The sequence below is a fragment of the Phoca vitulina genome, unplaced genomic scaffold, assembly GCF_004348235.1.
Source record: "Phoca vitulina isolate PV1807 unplaced genomic scaffold, GSC_HSeal_1.0 scaffold8, whole genome shotgun sequence".
Lineage (NCBI taxonomy): Eukaryota > Metazoa > Chordata > Mammalia > Carnivora > Phocidae > Phoca > Phoca vitulina.
Window position 1 is genome coordinate 32,048,530 of NW_022589711.1, and position 21,009 is coordinate 32,069,538.

At 38.8% G+C, this 21,009-nt stretch overlaps 1 protein-coding gene across 1 annotated transcript in view; it reads left to right on the forward strand.

The window, feature by feature from the left end:
* The window catches only part of HHLA2 (HERV-H LTR-associating 2), a 126,036-nt gene extending 107,732 nt beyond the window's left edge, over positions 1-18,304 (forward strand). Inside the window, exons 3-10 of the mRNA XM_032406488.1 lie at positions 2,766-2,853; positions 4,994-5,083; positions 6,643-6,996; positions 7,951-8,214; positions 10,088-10,408; positions 13,358-13,468; positions 15,842-15,897; positions 16,673-18,304. Of these exons, the coding sequence (XP_032262379.1) occupies positions 5,020-5,083; positions 6,643-6,996; positions 7,951-8,214; positions 10,088-10,408; positions 13,358-13,468; positions 15,842-15,897; positions 16,673-16,708 (1,206 nt within the window). The 5' untranslated portion in view covers positions 2,766-2,853; positions 4,994-5,019 and the 3' untranslated portion in view covers positions 16,709-18,304. The remainder of the gene's footprint in view (positions 1-2,765; positions 2,854-4,993; positions 5,084-6,642; positions 6,997-7,950; positions 8,215-10,087; positions 10,409-13,357; positions 13,469-15,841; positions 15,898-16,672) is intronic.
* Positions 18,305-21,009: the final 2,705 nt, after the last annotated feature.

Genomic DNA, 21,009 nt, shown 5'->3' on the forward strand with positions numbered 1-21,009 from the left:
GATGGGACAGAAGAAGGAGCTAAGCAGGGATATGGCTTCAGGTAAAGTCTCAGCTTCATTCCCTGGGAGAGGCTCTGGACCACAAAATGTTTCTTGACTTGAAGCTACCACTGACTGGGGTCAGGAGTAGAGAAGGAGTATAACTCCCAGAATCACAGCTTTCATCACCTAAGGGCAATCCTCTGAAAAAGGTGAGAGTAGCTGAGCAATGTGTGCATGAAACCTGAACTAGTAAAACTGATCACAGGGGATCCATGCAGGAGATTAATGGTCTGCTAATATACAAAATATCAGATATTAAATGTGTGGTGTTTCTAAAATAGCTGCTTTTATTGGGCCCAATTTATGAACCTTCTTAGATTTTCTTGGCTTCACCTGTTTCCTGGGCCCTCAACTGGTTGGACAGAGAGAGCCCCTGCCCCAACACCACTGCCCCAGCACAGACCCCACCTTCCCTGGGGAGGCCAACTTCAGCATGTCCACCATTTTACCCACCACAGTGTGAGCTGCAACGACCACAGTCCAGACATGAGTCTCCAGGGGAAGCTCACAGAGGCGGTGGTTCCCCTGCCCTGTATTTCGAGACTCAGGATACCATACTGTGAGACATGACCTCTGGCTTCCTTCATGGCTGTCCTCTATGGCTGAGGGGTCAGGTGCACAACTAGAAGGAACATGGGAGCTAAATGTCACAGGGAAAACCTATAAATGGATTCCTTTGGTTCTTTTTCTCTGATGGATTTGTGGTTCTGTAGAAGATGCCTGGAGATCTGAGCAAGTGGTTCTGTTTTCTGTTCTAAAGCTATGGCCAAGGCAACCACCACCTCGTACCTACTTTCCCTTCTTCCTTGTTTCACTTCCCCTTTTCCTTCATTCTTCCTGCTCTGCAGCTGCACCCCTACAACTCCCCAAAAATGTATTAGTGTGTACCTTAACCCAGTTACAAAGACTTACTCTTCCATCCACAACAACAGCGAAATGAAAAACCAAACAGAGCCTGAAACAAAGACAGTACCCCTAGAGATTCAAAGTTTCAACCCAATGTATGAATCCTCAACTGGTGGACTGCCATTGTAAAACATCAGGGGAAATTTTTTTGAGTAAAGAGAGGGTAATCCTAAAATTGTTCTTTTGTTCTTTTTTTCTATCTTAACAAAGTCAATCCTATTAAAATCTAAGTGGATGCTTAGGAGAAATCCCTATGATGCTACAAAGACTTTCCTTTTGTTATGACTTTCATGAATTGGCTCAGAGTCAAGATCACTCTGGTGAGGCACTGAACTTAAAAACAATGCAGAGGAGAATGTACACCCTGGAAGCTGATTTTCCTGAAGGAACTCATAAAGGGGACTGGCGTGATGCAAGTGATGTGAAACATCCTTGGTTTTCAAAAACAAATTGACTTGCGATGTAGCTCTGGTCATATTTAGGCCAGCAGTTATGAGGCTAGGTCTAGTCTTGAGGGTTAGTGATGGGCAGGCTAGAGAGTCTGGCCTGAACACAAATGACGTTTGTCATTATTGTCACAGTTAGTGTTGATGGCTGCAGTCAGTGTGGTCTGTAGCTGTCAAGATGGGTCCAGGGGTAGTTGTTCTGTTCTCCCTATTTTATGCTTGTAGAATGGCCTCAATTTTTCTCTTCTGATTAGTCTTAGCATCTGGATTTCGTTTTGCCATGTTCCATTACAGAGGCTGCTTCTCTGCCTTTCTCCCCCACATCTGGAGTCCAGCCAAAATGTACCAGAACAAGATGCTTCTAACATTTGAACCCTTTTGTAAGGGTGCTGATTGCAACTTGGGTAACTTCAGTTTAATTCAAGGTGGAAGATTTCTGCTGCTTTTGGGGAAGAAAATAAATGTCTAAAAATAAAACTTGGGCATAAAAATAGGGCCAAATACTCATTAACTGCCTCACTTAGCTGAATGCTGAAATTATTTCAACAGAGCTAAATCAAGCATTTGTGTAGAAGAGGTTGAGTATGTTTTTTTATTCATAGTACTTTATCTTAGATGATAAATGGGTTACTGTAATTTGTCATTTTATTCAAAAGACATGAATTAAGTAGTTCTCAAGGGCCTAATTTTCAGCTCATGCTGACCCTTGAATTGGAGCACTTGTGTTCACAAGCTTTTTTAGAATGTATGTTGTGGGCTTTTATGGAAGAGGCTGGAGGGGCAGGCAGGACTAGGAGCCAGAGTATGCAAGGCTTGGTAGGCTAGGGTTAAAAATTTGGGTCTGAATATGGTGGGAAGCCACTGGAAGGATTTCAGTAGGAGGATGTCATAGAATGATTTACATTTAAAAATACGACTCTTGGCTGCTGCATTGATAGTGGACTGTAAGCAGTAACCAGTCAGATATCTATTTTAGATATTTCAGGTAAGAGATGATAGTGGCTTTGGAAGAGACAGTAATGGTAGAGTTGGTGAATGCACAAATAATGGAGCGTTATCTAAGCCATTAACAAAAATGACTGGGAGTAATTCTGGGTAATTTTGTTGTCTTGTTTGGGGTAAGGCAGGGAGAAATGGTAAAGGGAATGAGGTAAAAATCAAGGGTTCATGTTGATTCTCTGATGCCTATAAGGCATCTAAGTGAACCAATCAGATGGACAATTGAATATATGACCTGGACTCAATAGATAAGTTTCAGAATCCTTCACATACAGAATGACATTCAGAGCCATGGAATAGAAGAACTCCCCTAGGGAGAGAGTCCAGAGAAAGTATAAGACTTGAGAACTTCCCTTATTTCCACATAAATAGGGCAAGCAGAGGGGGAACAGCAGTGAGGAAGAAAAAACCAGGAGAACAAGTTGGGCTGGAAACAAGAGAGGAATCTTCCATCAGAGAGGTAAGGACCAATTATGTTGAATTCTGCTGTGAGATTGGATAAGATGAGGACAAATCATATCTATTGTTTTGGCAACGTGGAAGTTCTTGGAAACATTGACAGGGGTAGGGACCTGTCACACAGATAGAGGCCAGAGTGGATTGAGGGGAATTAGTAAAAGGGAAATGGGGGTGGCTCTTTGGACAATTCTTTCAAGAAGTTAATAGGGCTAAGACATAGGTAGACAGCTAGTCAAGAGCCAGAGGAGAATATGGTGGAGCTTTTTCCATGTTCTTAAGATAGGACTTATTGGGGCATTTATACTCAGGGGCTTGATCTAGTGGGGAGAGAGAAACTGATGATACGTTAGAGGAAGGGATATATTTGCAGGGATAAATTTCTTGAATGTAAAAAATATGGGAAGCAGGGCAAAAGTGAAAGGGTTGGCTTTCTGTAAGAGGAGAAAGGGAAACAGAAAGAGTAGACACAGCTGTTAATGGGTTGGTTGAATTGGTGGTGGGGGTGAGGGAGTATCCATAATTGTCATTAATGAAGGCAAAGCATCAGCTGAAAGAGACATGGGGGAAAAGAAACATTGGAATTTTCAAAGAAAGGTGGCAAATATTGGAATCATTATGAATAATGAGAAAGTGAACCTATATAGTAAGACCGTGGATATGGAATGCCCCAAAGTTACATTAAGCAAGGTGGATCTGAATTAATTATTGCTTGGAAAGAAAATGCTTTTTTTGCTTGTTTGTTTTTTTTTAAGTAGCCTACAAAGGTAAAAGTGTTATTAAATATTTACATATGTTCATAGCAGAAAATGGGTTTAATGATTACTTGTAATCTTACTATTCAGAAATAATCATTGTGATACATCTTTTCATACATTATACATGCAAATACATCAATAAGAAAAAATATAAAGGTCTTATTTTCATAACTAATACTATTTTACAAGTTTTTGCTTTGCCATTTTATCTATTGCTCTGAGCTACTGGAGTGATAACTTTGTCATACTGCAAATGTATTCCCTGATTATTTGTATTTTAATATGTTCTTATTGCTTTTCCAATTTTTATGTAGACATATCTATTATAAAAAATGTATAGTCCTGTTAAAAAAGGCCCTCTTCTAAGGCCATACATACAATTATTTTCTTCTAGTATTTAAAAGATAAAGATGAAACTATAAATTATTCTATCAGGTTTAATTTTGCTGTGATGAAGGACAGAGATGTATTTTTTAGAATAGTCTTAATTATTCTTAAATATCATATCCTACAATAAATTTATGACACAACATTTTAATAGTGTGGATCCCAAATTATTTCTTTAAAATTTTCTTTTAGAGGTATTTAAAACTAATTATATGCTATCCCTTAAAAAGAGTAAAAATTATCTATAATCCCATCACCAGAGAAAAGCAGTTATATTTTACTTACTTGGAATTATATTGTATGTATACAGTTTGCCATCTATATTTTCTTCTGTGTTTTAGTTTTTGAAACATTGTGAATCATGATTTTAATGACTGATTTATGATTTGTACTATTATTATAATATATGAGAATGTATTTCCAGATTTTGTTTTGTTTTTGTGTGTGATTATAAATAACACCATAGTTAACATAATTGGTGTTAATATTTAACTGAATTTGTTTTTAGTATATTTACTATGAAAGCAATACATGTCCATTGTGGAAAGCTTTAAAAATAAAGACAGAAACTGTTATCCAGAGAACCACTGTTGAACATATACCAAATCTTTATTCATTCAACAGCCATTTTTCAATACCTACTATATAGTAGACACTGCTTTAGAGGTGAACTCTGCTCCACAGAGTTAACATCCTAGTGTATATTTAGTCATATGTCATGTCTTTCTCTGATGTGCAGAAATGTGTGTGCTTCTAAAAAGAGACTATGCTACTTACAAGTTACATTGTATTCTGGTTTTTCTCCTATAATATTAAGAACTTCTTTCCATGCCATTGAACCATCTATTACAGTATCATCTTTAGTGGCTGCAGAAGAATGATTTGTGTGGATGTACTGTAGTTTATTTAACTGATCTCCTATAGTCAGACACTCTTTTCCAATTCCTGTTTGCATTTGAAATCCATACATAATATGCATATTTTGCTTGTCTTTGATAGTATAGCTAGTATGACCTCCACAAGACATGAAGTCACAGGCGGTGCTGTCCATCATCCTCGTTCTTGTACCATCTCTTAGTGGATTTCACGGTGAGTTCCTTTATAATACACCCAGGTGTTAGTTGTTTGTATCAGGAGCTAGGGACATGAGTACACAATGCAAGGTGGCGGTGTCCTCTGTAGCCATAGCATTGTGAACTTTTCTAAAAGATCACTTAATGAGAAACAGGAAAACAGACTGGAGGTCCTGCATGAAGATTAAAAATAACATTTTCTTCTGTCTACTCTAAGGCTTTTTCTAATCTGTTATCTGCTACCAGATATAAAATCACTAGAAAGACAAGTTTGATTGATTGGTGATTGATTTTTTTTTTCAAGTGTAAGCTTGGTACTTAACACTTAACAGAAGGCATTATCCGCTTTGCTTGGTCCTGTGATGAGCATTTTTAATTATCTAAGGGAATATTAGAGGTGTTTAGTAGAACAATTAGGGAGATTGACAAAAACCACTCCTTCCCCCGCACCACCACCTTTCTGTGTCTTTCTCTCAGCATAATACTGCATCCCTATAGTTCTTTGTACAGAAATAAACTAAATCTCTCTGAGGGAGAGAAGTGGGACATAGCAGAGTGGAAAGAGCCCCAGAAGAGGACGCAGAGGGAAAAGACTGTGATAAGGCCACATGAGCACTCACTTCTCCCATCTTGGGTGGTCTTGGCCAAGGTCCAAAGGAGTTTACTCCATCATCTGTAAGATAAGACCCTTTCTGGTTCTAATATTCTAAAATCCATAGATAGGGTACATAATCTACTTAAAATGTTTTGGGAATTAGTCAAAGAAGCTGGATGTTGCCTTCAAGGATTATGAAATGGCTAAATATATTTTCTTTGCAAAAATCTTGATTGTGCTACATCAAAAACTAATGATGTATGGTGACTAACATAGCATAATAAAATAAAATTAAAAAAAAATCTTGATTGTGATGAATCCATCTGCTTTTCAAAATTAATTTCTGAAGTTATTAGTAAAGTATATGTATAAATTATAAATATATATGTATGTGTATATATGTATGTATATATCTCAGGATGATTGATACTTCCACATTTATATCCAGAATAATATTCCTTTACTATATTTCAGTTGACTCGTAGGATATCCCGAGAGGTGTCCTCAAGCCAAAATAAATGAGTCACTTCACTTCCCCTTTTGGATTCCTCCTGCTCATGTGTTCCCTTGCTTGAAGCTAATGTCTGCATATTTCTAACAGATTCCTGAATCAAGCATTGTCTTCTACATACTCCAAATATTTCCTAATGAAACCAAGTTAAATTTGTTCTAATCTTTTAGAGCCTGCTGAGTCTAGTTAACTGGATAAACTAATTTGTTATTGTTGTAGTAGATGTTAAAAGTGAATGTGTTCAGGAATAAAAATCAACAGGAGTCTTCTGTATGCATAATATACAATTTCAGAAACTCTACCACAAGCTTTGTGGCTTTTTTCTAGTAACAGACTAGCCAGGGTTCTTGATGCTGTGGTCTGTTAGTGGTCAGGCTGCTGACCCAGGGTAGTTCTGCTAGATGGTGCTGATAGAGCCCTAAATAAGCACCCATCATTAATTCTCTTCATACCTGCTCTTGATTTTTAGATACATTCTTTTTAGCTTCCCCCAATCTTGTTACTACTGAGGAAGAGCAAATAGTCATTGGAAGACTTGGAGAAGATATAATTCTCCCTTGCTCATTTGAAAGTGAGCCTGAAGTCGTAATTCACTGGAAGAATCAAGATAACTATGTTTACTCATACTACAAAGACAGTGACTCTTTGGAAAATCAAGATCGCAGATACACAAACAGGACATCCCTCTTCCATAGTGAAATTCACAATGGGAATGCCTCTTTATCTTTAAGAAGATTAAGCCTTCTGGATGAAGGAATTTATGTATGCTATGTGGGAACAACATCTAGAAAAATCATAAATAAAGTGGTACTAAAGGTGGGAGGTAAGCAAGCATGTAAGGTTTTATAAAACATAGCAATGATATCATTCCGTGTTTTTCTGAAATACCTTTTTCTTAATTGAATATGCTATGGGCTTCCTTCCAAGTCAATACATACAAATCTACCTCATTTTTTAAATGCATGGTATCTCATAGTATAGACACGCTATAATTGATACACCCATTCTTCCGCTGGTAGATATTCAGGTATTTCCAATGATTTATACAACAAATGTTGTGCTGAGCATTCTTGTATTTAATAGTGGGAAATGATCAGAAAGAAAAGTATCAGAAAATTGTAATACATTACTTTGACCAGCAGCAAAATAGTATCCATTTTCCCCTTAGTCTTAGCAGCACCTAATGTTATCAATCTTAATTTCTGCCCATATGATATTCTTTAAAATTGTTGAATTATTGGCTTAATTTGTTTGTTTAATTTTAATATATGCTTTCTGTCTGTATTAACTTTATAACTTATTTATTTATGGGGGAGGGGCATTTTCTAGTGGGTTATTTTATACAGCACTTGTTTCTTCTTTTTCTGTCTCACTTAGCTGCTTCAGACTTTAACTCAGAAATCTAAAGATCATGTGTAAACAAAGAATCAAAAAGGTTCTGAGTTATTACCTGGAGAGTACAGAGTGTTTCATGAGCTCTAGTTTATATTGGTTGCTCAGCGAGGTCATTAGATTTCTTTTTAGAACTCTTACTAGAGAATTAAGATTGCTAATTGCTAAGAATTCATGCATGCTTTTTTTTTTTCACTTGTGATAACCACCGTATGTATCCTAAGTTTCTATAGTTTTGGTTTTGTTTTTCCTTTAGTAACTGCCAATTTTTGCTCATAAAGTTTAGCTTTTCATTTCATAGGTATTAAAATAATAAGTGTTGTGGACAGATGGCTTAAAAAGAAGCTAATGACAGTCCCTCATTGTCCTTCTTTCTCCCTCCTAGCTTTCGTCACACCTGTGATGAAGTATGAAAAGAGGAACACAGACAGCTTCTTAATATGTAGTGTGTTAAGTTATCCTCATCCACTTATCACATGGAAAACTGACAATACATCCATCTCTGAAAGCAATATGGAAGAAATTGAATCTTTGGGTCCTTTTTATGTTGACAGTATGATAAATATTACAGGATCAAATTTATCTTATGAATGTGCTATTGAAAACTCATTACTGAAACAAACATGGACAGGGGGATGGGCAATGAAAGGTAGGTTCCATTGGGCTTTCTGTGTGCACGTGCTATGTCAGAGGTTGGAAGGAAATGAGGATTGATTTATAGGGAAAGAATGGAACACAAAAGAAAAAATGCATCCTCACCAGTGAGAAGACCAAGACTGTAGTCCCAAGTCTAATATTTACTGACTCTGAGCACTAGCTCCTTAATGGCAAAATGGAAGTAATTCCTACCTGCTAGGTGTTTGAGTTGAAGGAAAACATGTGAAATGGAAAGTAGCAAATCTATTCAGGAATATTATCATATTTCTCTGATTCATCTTCTAAATAGAATTTTCTACCTGAATTGTACTTTAAAAGATGTGAGAAGAAAGCTTGCCTATTAGGTCACAATCTGTGATGCTTGCCAATCTTTCAACTAAACAAAAATTCATTAGTATTATTGCTTCTGTTTATTCTCTTTACATAGTATTAGCCCATTAAACTTTATCAACAATTCTATCATAGCACGAGCAGTTTTTAATACTCATTTATTTGAACAAACTGAAATTTTGATCAATCTCTACATCACCTACTATTTATGATTAAGAGGAAAAATTAGTTTGACGTCTTATCCAAACTTCAAGGAAAAATGTTTTATATTTTAGAAGCAAAGAAAAATGTTTTAGTAAATCCCCATTATATGGAGAAAGTGGAGGTCAGCTATCCTTTTTGGCCTTCTTTTCCTGAGTTTCATATTCTCAAAGTGCTTGCCAAGAAGACCCTAAATTATGAGTGATTCTCCACCTTTACATAATCTCAGTGTCAAAGGCATGGTTGCCAATGTTCAGTTTTCCAGGCGGCAATGGAAACATGAGAAAGTGTTGAAAATATTCATATTAAATTGTAGATATTTTCTATGGAAAATCATATTTTCTCATGTTTATTCAGAATTGAGTATCCAGAAGCATCCACGGTTCCTTAGGCTCAGTGCTATGTTGTCTTGTTGAGGATTTATTATACGCCAAGTTTGTTGCTCTCAGACTGTGAACTTAAGAATGTGTACACTTGAGGTGCCTGAGTGGCTCAGTCGTTTAAGCGTCTGCTTTTGGCTCAGGTCATGATCCCAGGGTTGTGGGACTGAGTCCCGCATCAGGCTCCCTGCTCAATGGGAAGTCTGCTTCTCCCTCTTCCTCTGCCCCTCCCCTTTCTTGTGAGCTCTCTCTCTCTCTCTCTCGTTCTCTCGTTCTCTCACTCTCTCCCTCTTGCTCTCACTCTCTCAAATAAAAATCTTAAAAAAAAAAAAAAAAAGCATGTGGATGCTTATTCATTTCTGGATCCACAGCATCTAGTACAAACATGTAAAAATTAAACTAGGAAAATAGCATACAAAGGGAGCAATTCTGTTCACTGTGGTTGGGTAAAGAATGTCCGAGAATATCCAGCAGAGTCCCTACTCTCATAGAGCTCAGTCCCGTGGAGGCTTACCTGTACACATTTGGAAATATACTTGTAATGTGCAGGAAAAGAGACTTTGTGCAGAAAGTGATTAAGAAGCAGTTGAGACCATAGAGACTACTAGAGAGTAGACAGAGTGGCAAGAGGAGGGTCCTGGGGAATACCAGCATTTGAGGGGTCAACAGAAGAAGAACATTGAGTTTGAAAGCCTGGTAACTGGTAGCAGCATTCTTGAGTACTCACTCTCAGGTGTAGGAGTTAGAAACCAGTAATGTCACCTCACTAGCTAGTCCAGGCGTAGACCTCCTTGAAGGTCTAAACCTAATCACGGGAAGTGTTAAAATGGTGGTGGCACAGCTTCTTTCAAGAAACGCATTTCCAAAGGTATTTCTCGAAGCATTGCTAAGTGTAACTTAGAAAATTCATTTGAAATTGTATTTTCATTGTTTCCTTTTCTATCCTGTTTTTAGATGACCTTCATAAAATGCAAAGTGAAAATTTTTCACTCTCATGTGAACTTACAAACAGTATTTTTTTACTGGATCAAGACTTCAAAGTCACTTGGTCCAAAGTAGAAAAAGAGACCTCCTCCATCCTGGCTTACTTTCTGAGCTCCTCACGAAATACAACTATCTGTGGACCCCGAGTATCCTGGAACAAAGAACGAATAAACCAGACTGACTTTTCCTTGACTTTGAAGGATCTTATTCTTTCAGACAGTGGGGAATACTTATGCAATATTTCTTCAAGCAAATATACTTTCCTCACCATCCAAGCACTGCATGTAGTAGGTGAGTTACAAGTGGGGTTGGATAATTGGTTTTGGCTATAGCAGTAGAGATCATGAATATCAAACAGGGAAATTAGGTTGGCATTTAAAGAATAATTCTGATTAGTATTTCTGAAAATGTTATCTACAGGGATATTTTTGGTCAAGATGTAGTCAACCGCCTTCTTTCAAACACATAAGAGTCCTGCATTGAAAAAAAAAAATTATTTCCATAAGATTTCCTTTTCATAATTTCAAGGTTTCAGAAATGAAGGAGGAACCTACATGATTTGGTGACTCTATAGCCTGAGCATCCTCAATTCCTGTTTACTGCTATGCCTAACGCATGCTTTAGGGTCTGGGGAGTTGAGGCTTCAGGCACAGTAAGAGGTTAGAATTGGGACTCTGGTAGATGCTAGGGAAGCATGGTCTGTGAACTTGGTGGAAACAGTCACCAACAGACATTGGAAGCACTAAGTGTATACTGATTCAGCTCATTTTTTACCTCTAGTGATAGCTAACGGCCGAAACTCTTTAAAATATTTCTAGTTCACCCTCTATAGAGTCATGGCACATGTACCCATGAAGCTGATTTTCTAGGTGGGCTGGTTGATCCCCTTACCCTTAAGCTATCAGTTGGATATCATGGGACACAGTGGCAGCTCTCTATTAAAGATATTTGAGTCAGTAAAACATATATTTTAAAAACATTTCTATTATTTTAGTTGTGAAAATTAGGAATAACAGATCTGGAGGTTCAGTGATTTTATGTAGTGAGATTTAGAGATAAGAACACAGAGTTGCCCTTAGGTCAAGTGGTCTTCGAATAGAAGCTTCTAGACACTGAGGGATGATACTCCCTTTGTGTACAGCTGTCATTTTGAGAGTGCTGAAAACGGGCGCAATTGAAGCTCCTATTTTTCTCCCAAATAAGAATGTTAGTTTCATGTAAAATATAGATAAGCTTACATTCTATTTTTCAAATTTTGCCTCATGTTGGATTCATTTTGGAATGTAGGAAAAAAAAAAAAAGACAGGAAGATATGGTTCTGAAGACCACGTATGACCCATCTTTCTAACCAGAGATTTAATTTTTAGTTTACACAAAGCAAAGCATCAGGACTATTCTATCTCTGACAAAAGAAGCTTTTCAGAACCTCCCATTCCCAAGTAAACCCTAGCCTGTTGCGACTGGAGGAGGGTCTGCCCATACTCTCCCCCCAGAAAGAGGTGTATAGCAGGAGCAGCAGAAAGAGGACAGGGCAGCAAAGAGGGTAAGCACTGCTAGTATCCTAGATAATCACTCTCTTTATTTATTTATTATTTATTTATTTATTTATTTATTTATTTATTTAATGTTATGTTAATCACCATACATTACATCATTAGTTTTTGATGTAGTGTTCCATGATTCATTGTTTGCATATAACACCCAGTGCTCCATGCAGTACGTGCCCTCTTTAATACCCATCACCAGGCTAACCCCCCTCCCTTCTCCCCTCTAGAAACCTCAGTTTGTTTCTCAGAGTCCATAGTCTCTCATGGTTTGTCTCCCCCTTCGATAATCACTCTTTCAAAGAAATTTGGTTTTCTCTTCTGAATCACAATTTTCTACTTGTTGTCTTACCCAGGAGATACTACAGCATTTGAAAAGGAAGCCCAGATTGGGGGGTAAAGGGAGTTATGATTCCTAGAGTCTAGACCTACTTAATAAAGGTTGCATGGAATTGAATGGAATTGGATAATTCTTGCTAAATTTTGCTGCTGAATCACTATGTGATGTTCAGCAAATCTCTTTACAGTGGAGGAAGTGAGGGTGACAAAGTAAGAAAATGCTATACCTTGCAGGACTTTCTTCAGGAGGAAAAGTATGCATGTTTTTTTTTTCTTTTTAAGATTTTATTTATTTGTCAGAGAACGAGCACAAGCAGGGGGAACGGCAGGTAGAGGAGGAAGAGGGAGAAATAGACTCCCTGCTGAACAAGGAGCCTGATGCTGGGACTTGATCCCAGGACCCTGGGATCATGACCTAAGCCAAAGGCAGAGGCTTAACCAACTGAGCCACCCAGGGGTCCCGAAAAACTATGTGTATGAAAACACTTTCGAAAGTCAACATTTCTCCTTAATTGCTCACTCTTTATATGGGTATACAATTTCAGAATGACACAAATATGTGTAGAGATTAATGTTTTAGTGGTTGCAGAACATTATTTTATTAATAAAGAGTATGTTCATAAAAATGGACATCTGTTATATTAAAAAAAATAGCTATAAACACTTTTTCACCTTAAATTGGCCTGTGTGCTCTAATGCTTGCCCCTACTCTGTGGCAGAATGTAGATCACAAGATTAGCAGATTCTGACTTGAGTAATTCAAAGTCTCCAAGTTTCTGCCTTCTGGGGTCCTACTCCCTTTAATCCTAATTACAACAATTATAGTTCCAACAAAGATGCTGGAAAAACCCCGGTTCCTCCAGTGATTCTGAGGAACATCAAGCACTCTATTATCCTGGTGTTCGCCTGTCACCTCTCACTCAAGGCGCTGACTTCTCTACTCCACTGATCGCCTCGGCACTTACCCTGTTCCTCTTTGCCCCTGTCTTCTCCAAACTAAGGGAACACTCCGCTCTCTCTTCATCCTCCAAGGAGAATGCTGGGGTGAGGTTATTCTGTAGTCATAATTATTCCTTTGTAACTGTGTGTTAACTCTTAACAATATAAAACAAGAGAAACTCACAATGCATAATAGACTCATTGCTTCTCAAGTTTGCAACCTTTTATTCCCCCCGACACCCACCCCCTACCAAGCCCCAAATTGGTTAATATTCCAGCTTATGTAGGTTTTCCACAGTAGAGACATTGAGACTGGGAGGTATTTATGCTCATAAATGCAGAAATAACTAGTTTTAAAATCATAAATGTGTTCTTTGGTAATTTTTCTTCCAGCTTATAGACTTTTTATTTTATTTAGAACAGAGTCAAAGCAGAACCAGGTGGATAATTATTCCGTCTTTGGTGATTTGGGGTTTCCTGGCAATTTGCATATTCTGTACATTAAAAAGACACAACTGTTCCAGGAGAGGTAGGTATCTCATGGAGAATATGAGCTCTGTCCCTGGGTGTTCACGTAGAGGTGCATCAAGGATGACCTGCAGCTAACCCTACACGACTGTTGGGCATGTAAACAGGTCTGAATTTTCTGGACAGTCATTTGTAAAATTTATCAGAAATCCTTTAAAATGCTCCCACATTTCCAGCTAACTATACTTCTAACAAATGTATCCTGAATTAAATGTTCAAAGATGTAACAAGCCATATACAAGCACATGCATTGCAGCACACTGAAAAAATTTAAATCTAGCACTAAAATAATACACAGAATTACCAAAATTATCTCACACTGAAAAATAGCTCAAAAGAAATAAGCCCAAACTTTAAAAATGGGTGCCTTTGGAAAGAGTTTGTCCCTATGTCTGACTTGCTTTAGTCCCTGCACTCTCGTTTCTCTTTCTTTGAGCTTTGTCTAGGCTGCTACTGCTTTGTCTTTTATGGGCCAATTTATTTTAATCCTTGTCGCATTTTTAAAACACTTTTTCTAGATTTTCTGCAACAAACTTGGGTTACTTACAGGTAATTTAAAATGAGACATTAAGCTGCTATGGTCACAGGACTTCTTAGAAGACTTGACTTGTACTGACAGAATTAAATCTAGGAAAAACTTAGATGTACTTATTTGCACATTTTATAGACCAGGAAACTGGAATCCAAGAAGTTAGGTGCATGAAACAGACTTATGTATACTACTTAAGGTGACCCAGCTGCTCTCTCTTATTCCATAATCTGAGAAACCTAAGAGTCCTGGGAGGTTGAGATAGATCCTATGTCTCTTCCTCTGACTGATAATCACCTTTTGCCCCTGACGAAGTTAGGGGATTTGGTCATAGCAGACAACTTTATTGAAAGTAAGATATTAAGCGTGACAATGAGCAAGAGTTTCACCAGTTTTACCCTGTGATTGTTTATACTAATAGGCAGGCTAGTCTTGCTTATTACTGGTTGCTCCTGTCCCTTAGCTGGCCAGAAGTAGAAAAATATGGGAAGTCACAGGCAAGTCTAGTCACAGGCAAGTTTTTTGTCCCCTAAAAGCAACCTCTGACCTCATATAATGATGCTTGTGACTAGATTCGGGTTCAAAAATTATAGGACAGAGAGAGGGACCCTACATACTGCTCCAGAATGACAGTTTAATTTCTATATTAGAAGTGTGCAAAAGTCAAGTCCCAACAGAAAACGCCTGGCACACTCACAACTGTACAAGGGGGAGCACAGAAGACAGTTCATTTCCCCAGAGCTGGGAGCAGCTGATTTGCTAGCAAATCTAAACTGGAAGGGACAAGGAGAGGGTGCAGTTCTCAAAACCCAGGAGGAGAGAGTCATGTAAAATCAAATGCCTTGTAGGGAGAGTGACTTTTACTTGAAGGACACAGCCAGACCACAGCGACCTTACAAAGAAGGAGCTGGAAGAATAAATATGTGATTTTGCCCTTCCCTCTCCCTGCTCTCCGCTCCAACTGGAAGTCAGAGGGAAGAAACAGCCTGTAGAAGGAATCCGTCCAGGTCAGCTTCCCAGGGCAGACAGCAGGCTGGGTTCTGATTCTGGAGGGTCAGTCAGGAGCTATCAGCAAAAACAATGTCAGGGTATTGGCTACTTAAACAACCAATGTTCTATAGCTCTGTAGTTAGATAGGCTGAAAATATATTTCAAGCTGTTACACTAAAGGCCCCCAACCATTGCCTACCTCCAGGTCCTTGGTTGTAGTTCCATATGACCATGGTATGTGTTTTCTTTTTTAATTTCCTTTTTTTAAATTTTATTTTATTATGCTGTTAGTCATCATACATTACATCATTAGTTTTTGACGTAGTGTTCCATGATTCATTGCTTGCGTGTAACAACCAGTGCTCCATTCAATACGTGCCCTCTTTAATTCCCTTTTCTAGAACTGTTTTAAAATGCCCTTAGTCTAGGATAAGTATAAATTATCCTAGATTTTAGCAAGGCACGAAAGGAAGGCCTTCCTTGGAAAACAGCATCGTACCCCTTTTTCCTTTGCCATTGATGGGCTTAATCACCACCTCCTTGGCTGTTATCTTCCATTGTTAACAGTATGACTCAGGCCAACTACCCTAAAGAGCCAGGAATTCCTGGCCTGGTTGGACAGCTTTTATCCCTTCTTTGGTACACCTGAATCAGCCATAAGAATTTACTGTTATTTGTAGCTGATGAGGTATTTCTACACTGACTGCATTTTTAAGGCTGTTTGTTGGAAGAAAGATATGAAATGGGGAGTAACTGAGGAGAGTCGAATAACATAACTGTACTGAGGTACGAATAAAAGATTTTGAGTGTTTGCAAACAGATTTTTTTCTAAGTTTCTCTTTTTTTTCCCTATAGAAAGGTCTTCTGTCTGTACTGAGAGGGCCACCATGGCTAATGCAGAAGAGAGCAAGGTAAAGCTTTTACTTTATCAAACCATCGATAGCACAAGAATGCTACTATGAAAAAGTAATCAATTCATATATCATCATGCAAGACTTTGACATAGGGAAAAAAAGGGTGAGAGAGATCACAGGGTAACAGAACAGGAAAAAAAATACAATTAGGGCTTTTTCCAATGTCTATAATTAATAGGCTCTACTTAAATAAGCGGCTGCTCTTCTCATTTCCTATTGTTACTTGTGAAGAAGATCTCCAGAGGCACTATGCGTATGATGGTGCACCAATGTACTTGTTCTTCCAATGGAAGCATGGGACTGCATAGAAGTAGAAAGAAATACAAAGTGAGAAAAGCAGATTACAGTTTCTGCCCAGATTCAGATGGCTGGCCTTCCATACTTTTCCAACCACTTCTAGGCTCCTTGGGGACCGATAATTCACTTACAAATTATAGTTTGATTGCAAATTCAGTTGTTTAAAATGGAGTTAAACTTTTTTGCTACACAACTTTTATTATGAGTTCCATTAATCAGAATATAAAAGCAAGGAATGGGGTAAACATGTTTTTTCTACTGGTTAAAAACTCAGGAACTAATCTAAATGGGAGATTAAAATCATAACTACTTATAACTGTCTCATGGATTTCTGATTACAGATGCAAACAATAGCTCTAAAGCTCCTCACTCCCAAAAACCAAAACAAAACACTATCATCATTAAATGCTTAAGATAAAAATGGTTATTCTGACATGAACCACAGCCATTTTAAGTCCATTTTTCTTGGTTCTAGGCTCTTTCAGAACACCCAGCTAGTACAGGAAATTAAGACAGGACCGTGTCAACACATGAAGAGCATCCTTAATATCCAGTGACTTCACTTCCCCTTTCCTCACTGCAAGTCCAGAGGTGGCTTGTCATGGCCTAATAATTCTACCATTGGAAAGACTTGAAACCATTATCTTTCCCACTATCACATTTATTCTTCAAGTCCTAACCATCGCTCTCTGACTCCCGACCTGCATCGAGATTATGAATGCCTGGATGCCAATTCAAGCTTAGAAAAGAACGGTCTCATTCAGTTTCATTCCTGCTGCAGTCCAGGAGGCCACACTGAGATTCCCACCAAGATCTTGGAAGAAATGTATCACTAAGTGCTGATTCAAAATCTGATCAACTAATGATGAGTGAGAGAGCACCTAGAAGCAGAAATCACCTTAGTGAAAAGGTGAAAAACCAGGGCAATTGATATACTAAGGTATTGTACTCCAGCTTTATATGGATAGTTAATAATTAACTAGATTTAATATGGTGAGTCTTAGGGACTCCAAAGTGTAAAAATGTCAGGATCTCCAAGATTGCGTAGAGCAAAGGGCCCTATCAACTCACGAACTGACATCTCTGGGGGTTGGGTTATACCTTCCAACACCAGGTTTGCATAGCTGAGTGACATTAGCTATGAAGATAATCTGATTCACTCTTCTGACTCAGTTGTCATATTGTTAATCAGGCCTAATAATAAATTTAGATTTCCACATAAATTTTTACACAGAGAGAGAATGGATAGCCCAGCTGACTTGATGATCTCTTCCCTTTATTTTAATCAATTTATAAGAAAGTCTAACCAGGATTTTAGTGACTTAAGTTTTGACCCTATAGTTTATAGGAGAAAACCAACCCTGAATTGTGTATTAATGCTACCTGGTCTGATTTTCTCTAAGTATTTGCTACAATGTTGTGATAGGCATTCATCATAAACTGTTAAGTATTGACATCATTATAAAGAAAAACTTTAATTGTGAGGAGAAAATGCTCAAAACTGCTATACTCTTCTTACAAAACGGAAAGACCAAAGTCAACAAATTGAGGATGGTAGACAAGAATGAACCTGGGTCCTTCAATGCTATTGAGCCTCTGAATTAATCATAGAGCCACCTGTATGAGTCAAGGTTGGGGTCAGAGAGGCAGAGTGCTGGGAATGACAGAGAATAGGGACTTATTATATGGAATCAACATTAGATAATTCTGGGCACTCATGAAGAAGTCTGTGTCAGGCTGTCCCCTCTGCATCTGGGGCTGGGCCTGAAGTAGCCGGAAGTCAGCTGTGCCAGTGGTCAGGAAGGAGAGCTGGATATGGAGTGAGGATGAAAAATGAACAGTTGCTCCTTCACTTCTCCCTCTCAAACCTGGTGAAAATTTCTCTTGTGACCAACTCTAATCCAGAACCACACAGAGAAAGGAAATCCAGGAAATGTCCCTTCTGCTTAGCTACAGTGGCACAATATAGAGCCAGCATCCCACCTATCACTCAGCTCTCCTGTGTGAGAAGCTGCACCAACATGTAGCCTACCTAGGTACAGATTGGGAGGATTTAATCTACAAATTATTTTTTTTAAGATTTTATTTATTTGACACAGAGAGAGAGACAGAGAGGGAACACAAGCAGGGGGAGCGGGAGAGGGAGAAGCAGGCTTCCCGCTGAGCAGGGAGCCCGACGCGATGCGGGGCTCAATCCCAGGACCCTGGGATCATGACCTGAGCCGAAGGCAGTCACTTAATGACTAAGCCACCCAGGTGCCCCTAATCTACAAAATCTAAGTGCCTTTGACTGTATGTACATCACAGCGCTAAGAGGAAAGTTTATCAACCCCTACCATTAGTGGCTAAAAACATAGAGTCATGAATTATGTTACTATGTTATAAGTAAACTTCATTAACTTTACTTATAACAATTTACCAACATACCCCAGGCCTCATGGTCTATGTCTTCCATAAATATTGCTTATTAAGAGGCAATATGGACAAAAGAACAGGTATTCATTTTTTTAACTTCAGAATTAAAACGATTCTTATTTAATCTTTTATGTAAGATGTTTACTTGTATTTGAGGATCTGAAAAATCCCCATTAACCTTGGAAGCAGAGACTCTATTACATTTTCTAATCACATTGTTTAAACTACTTTCCATACCACATAAACATTTTTTAAATGCTTGTTTCAAAAGCAACATGTTTTTAAATGCAACATGGTTTTTTTATGCTTGTTTCTAATGCAACTTAAGTTTTCAGCCATTAAATGGTACCATCCTTGTACTTGTCGAGCCCCTATCTTTCATAAGCAAAGAACTTCTTATTCTTCATGAGCCTGAAAAAGTATGAGTGTGCTCGGTGAGATTCCCGTGACTTTCATCAGCGGCACACACACCCAGAACGAAGCCCAGTCCTTTCCAGAGTAAGCAGGTCTTAGCCAACTCCTCATTAGCTTCGAAGGGATGCAGGGAATTGAGGCAATTATGTACATTACAGAAAGCAGATACAGGTAATTCATCTGAAGGACATGCTTGGGCACTCTCAATTTTCTGCCCGCCTGGGCTTGCCGGGGAAGGCAGCTCCCTCTACAAAAGACCCCACAAGGGAAAGACTGTGGCCACATCACCAACTGGTTCCACAGTCCAGACAGACACCCAATTCTTTCAGAAAACCTTTTCTCTTGGTTTACGACAGTTGAGAGATTTTTCAGGCTTTCCTTCTGAGAATGGGAAACAATTAGTCATTGCACTGCCAAGGATGGTTTTCCTAGTCATCTCGGGCCTCTCAGAAGCAATTTCTGCTTCACTCATTTTATTCTTTGTTGGAAATAACTGTGACAAAGTCGAATACATTACATGTTTTGCAGCCCTTTCGACCTCCTCCAGCTGAGTGCAAGCGTAACACATGGGAGGCATTTCCCTAAACAAAACCATTATATGGAGTTGATGGGCAGGCCCTGCCTCTAAGACCCCAAATCCAATGCCATGACCCTTCTCAAATTGAGGGCAGAGTTCAAACCACTTAACTGGACCTCTGCTCATAGGCCTTATCCCTGAGACAATCTTCAGGCAGCAACAAGAAATCTCTGGAGTGTGCCAATGACTCATGCTTCTCATATTTAGATCTAAATATATTCGATATAACCAACTTTTAGATTCTCCTTCAAAAGAGATTATTTTGACCTCCTTCCAGGTAGTATGTATTATGGACAACCCTATCTGCTTATCTTGCAGAGTTATTAATAGCTCATTTATGATAAGACCAGGTATGTACCAAGTTTTTAAAAATGAAATGGTACCTATCCGTGCTTTATAGACATTCCATAAAGGGCAGCAAATGGCGCATTATCCAATGCCCTTTAATTCATTTCTCCTAAAGCCAGACCTCATTAAAAAACCCTGTGTTTGTGGGAAATCTCAGTAAGAAAGCTGGCGCTTCCTATTTTGTATAACCCCCAAGTTCATATGTTGAAATCTCAATCTCCACAGTGATGGCGTAAGGAGGTGGGGCCTTTAAGTCATGAGGATGGAGCTCTTGTGCATAGGATTAGTGCCTTCTATAAAAATCCCCAGAGAGCTTCTTCCCTCTCCCCACCCCTTTTACTACGTAAGGACATAGAGAAAAGGGCCGTCTATGAGGAAGTGACCCTCACCAGACACTGAATCTGCCAGCACCATGATCCTGGACTGTCCGGCCTCCAGAACTGTGAGAAACGTTTGTTATTTATAAGCCACCCAGTCTCTGGCATTCTGTTATAGCAGCCTGAACAGACATTGACCCTGACAAGCCTACAGTTCGCTGGTCTTGGTCATGCTGCCACTTTGCTAGAAAAGTTAGGGTGGTAGCCCCTACCCTGGGATCTGAATAGTAGTGTTGAAAACCACAGATAGGGGGAAATAACCATTTCCCCTTGTTTTAGGACAGAATGAGGGATAAAGCAGAAAGCTAGAGAAGACAAGTACATTTATTCTCCACTGCCTCAACTTTAAACCTCACCACCCAGGTCTCCATACTGATCCAGTATAAAGTCAGGTACTTATCTACATAGAAAGACTTAACTCAGTTTCAAGCAGATCCATCTGTGCTTTTAAAATCATCTTTGCGGGGCGCCTGGGTGGCTCAGTCGGTTGAGCGACTGCCTTCGGCTCAGGTCATGATCCCGGAGTCCTGGGATTGAGCCCCACATCGGGCTCCCGGCTCGGCGGGGAGCCTGCTTCTCCCTCTGACCCTCCCCCCTCTCATGCTGTTTCTCTCTCACTCGCTCTCTAATAAATAAATAAATAAAATCTTTAAAAAAAAAATAAAGCAAAAAAAAAATAAA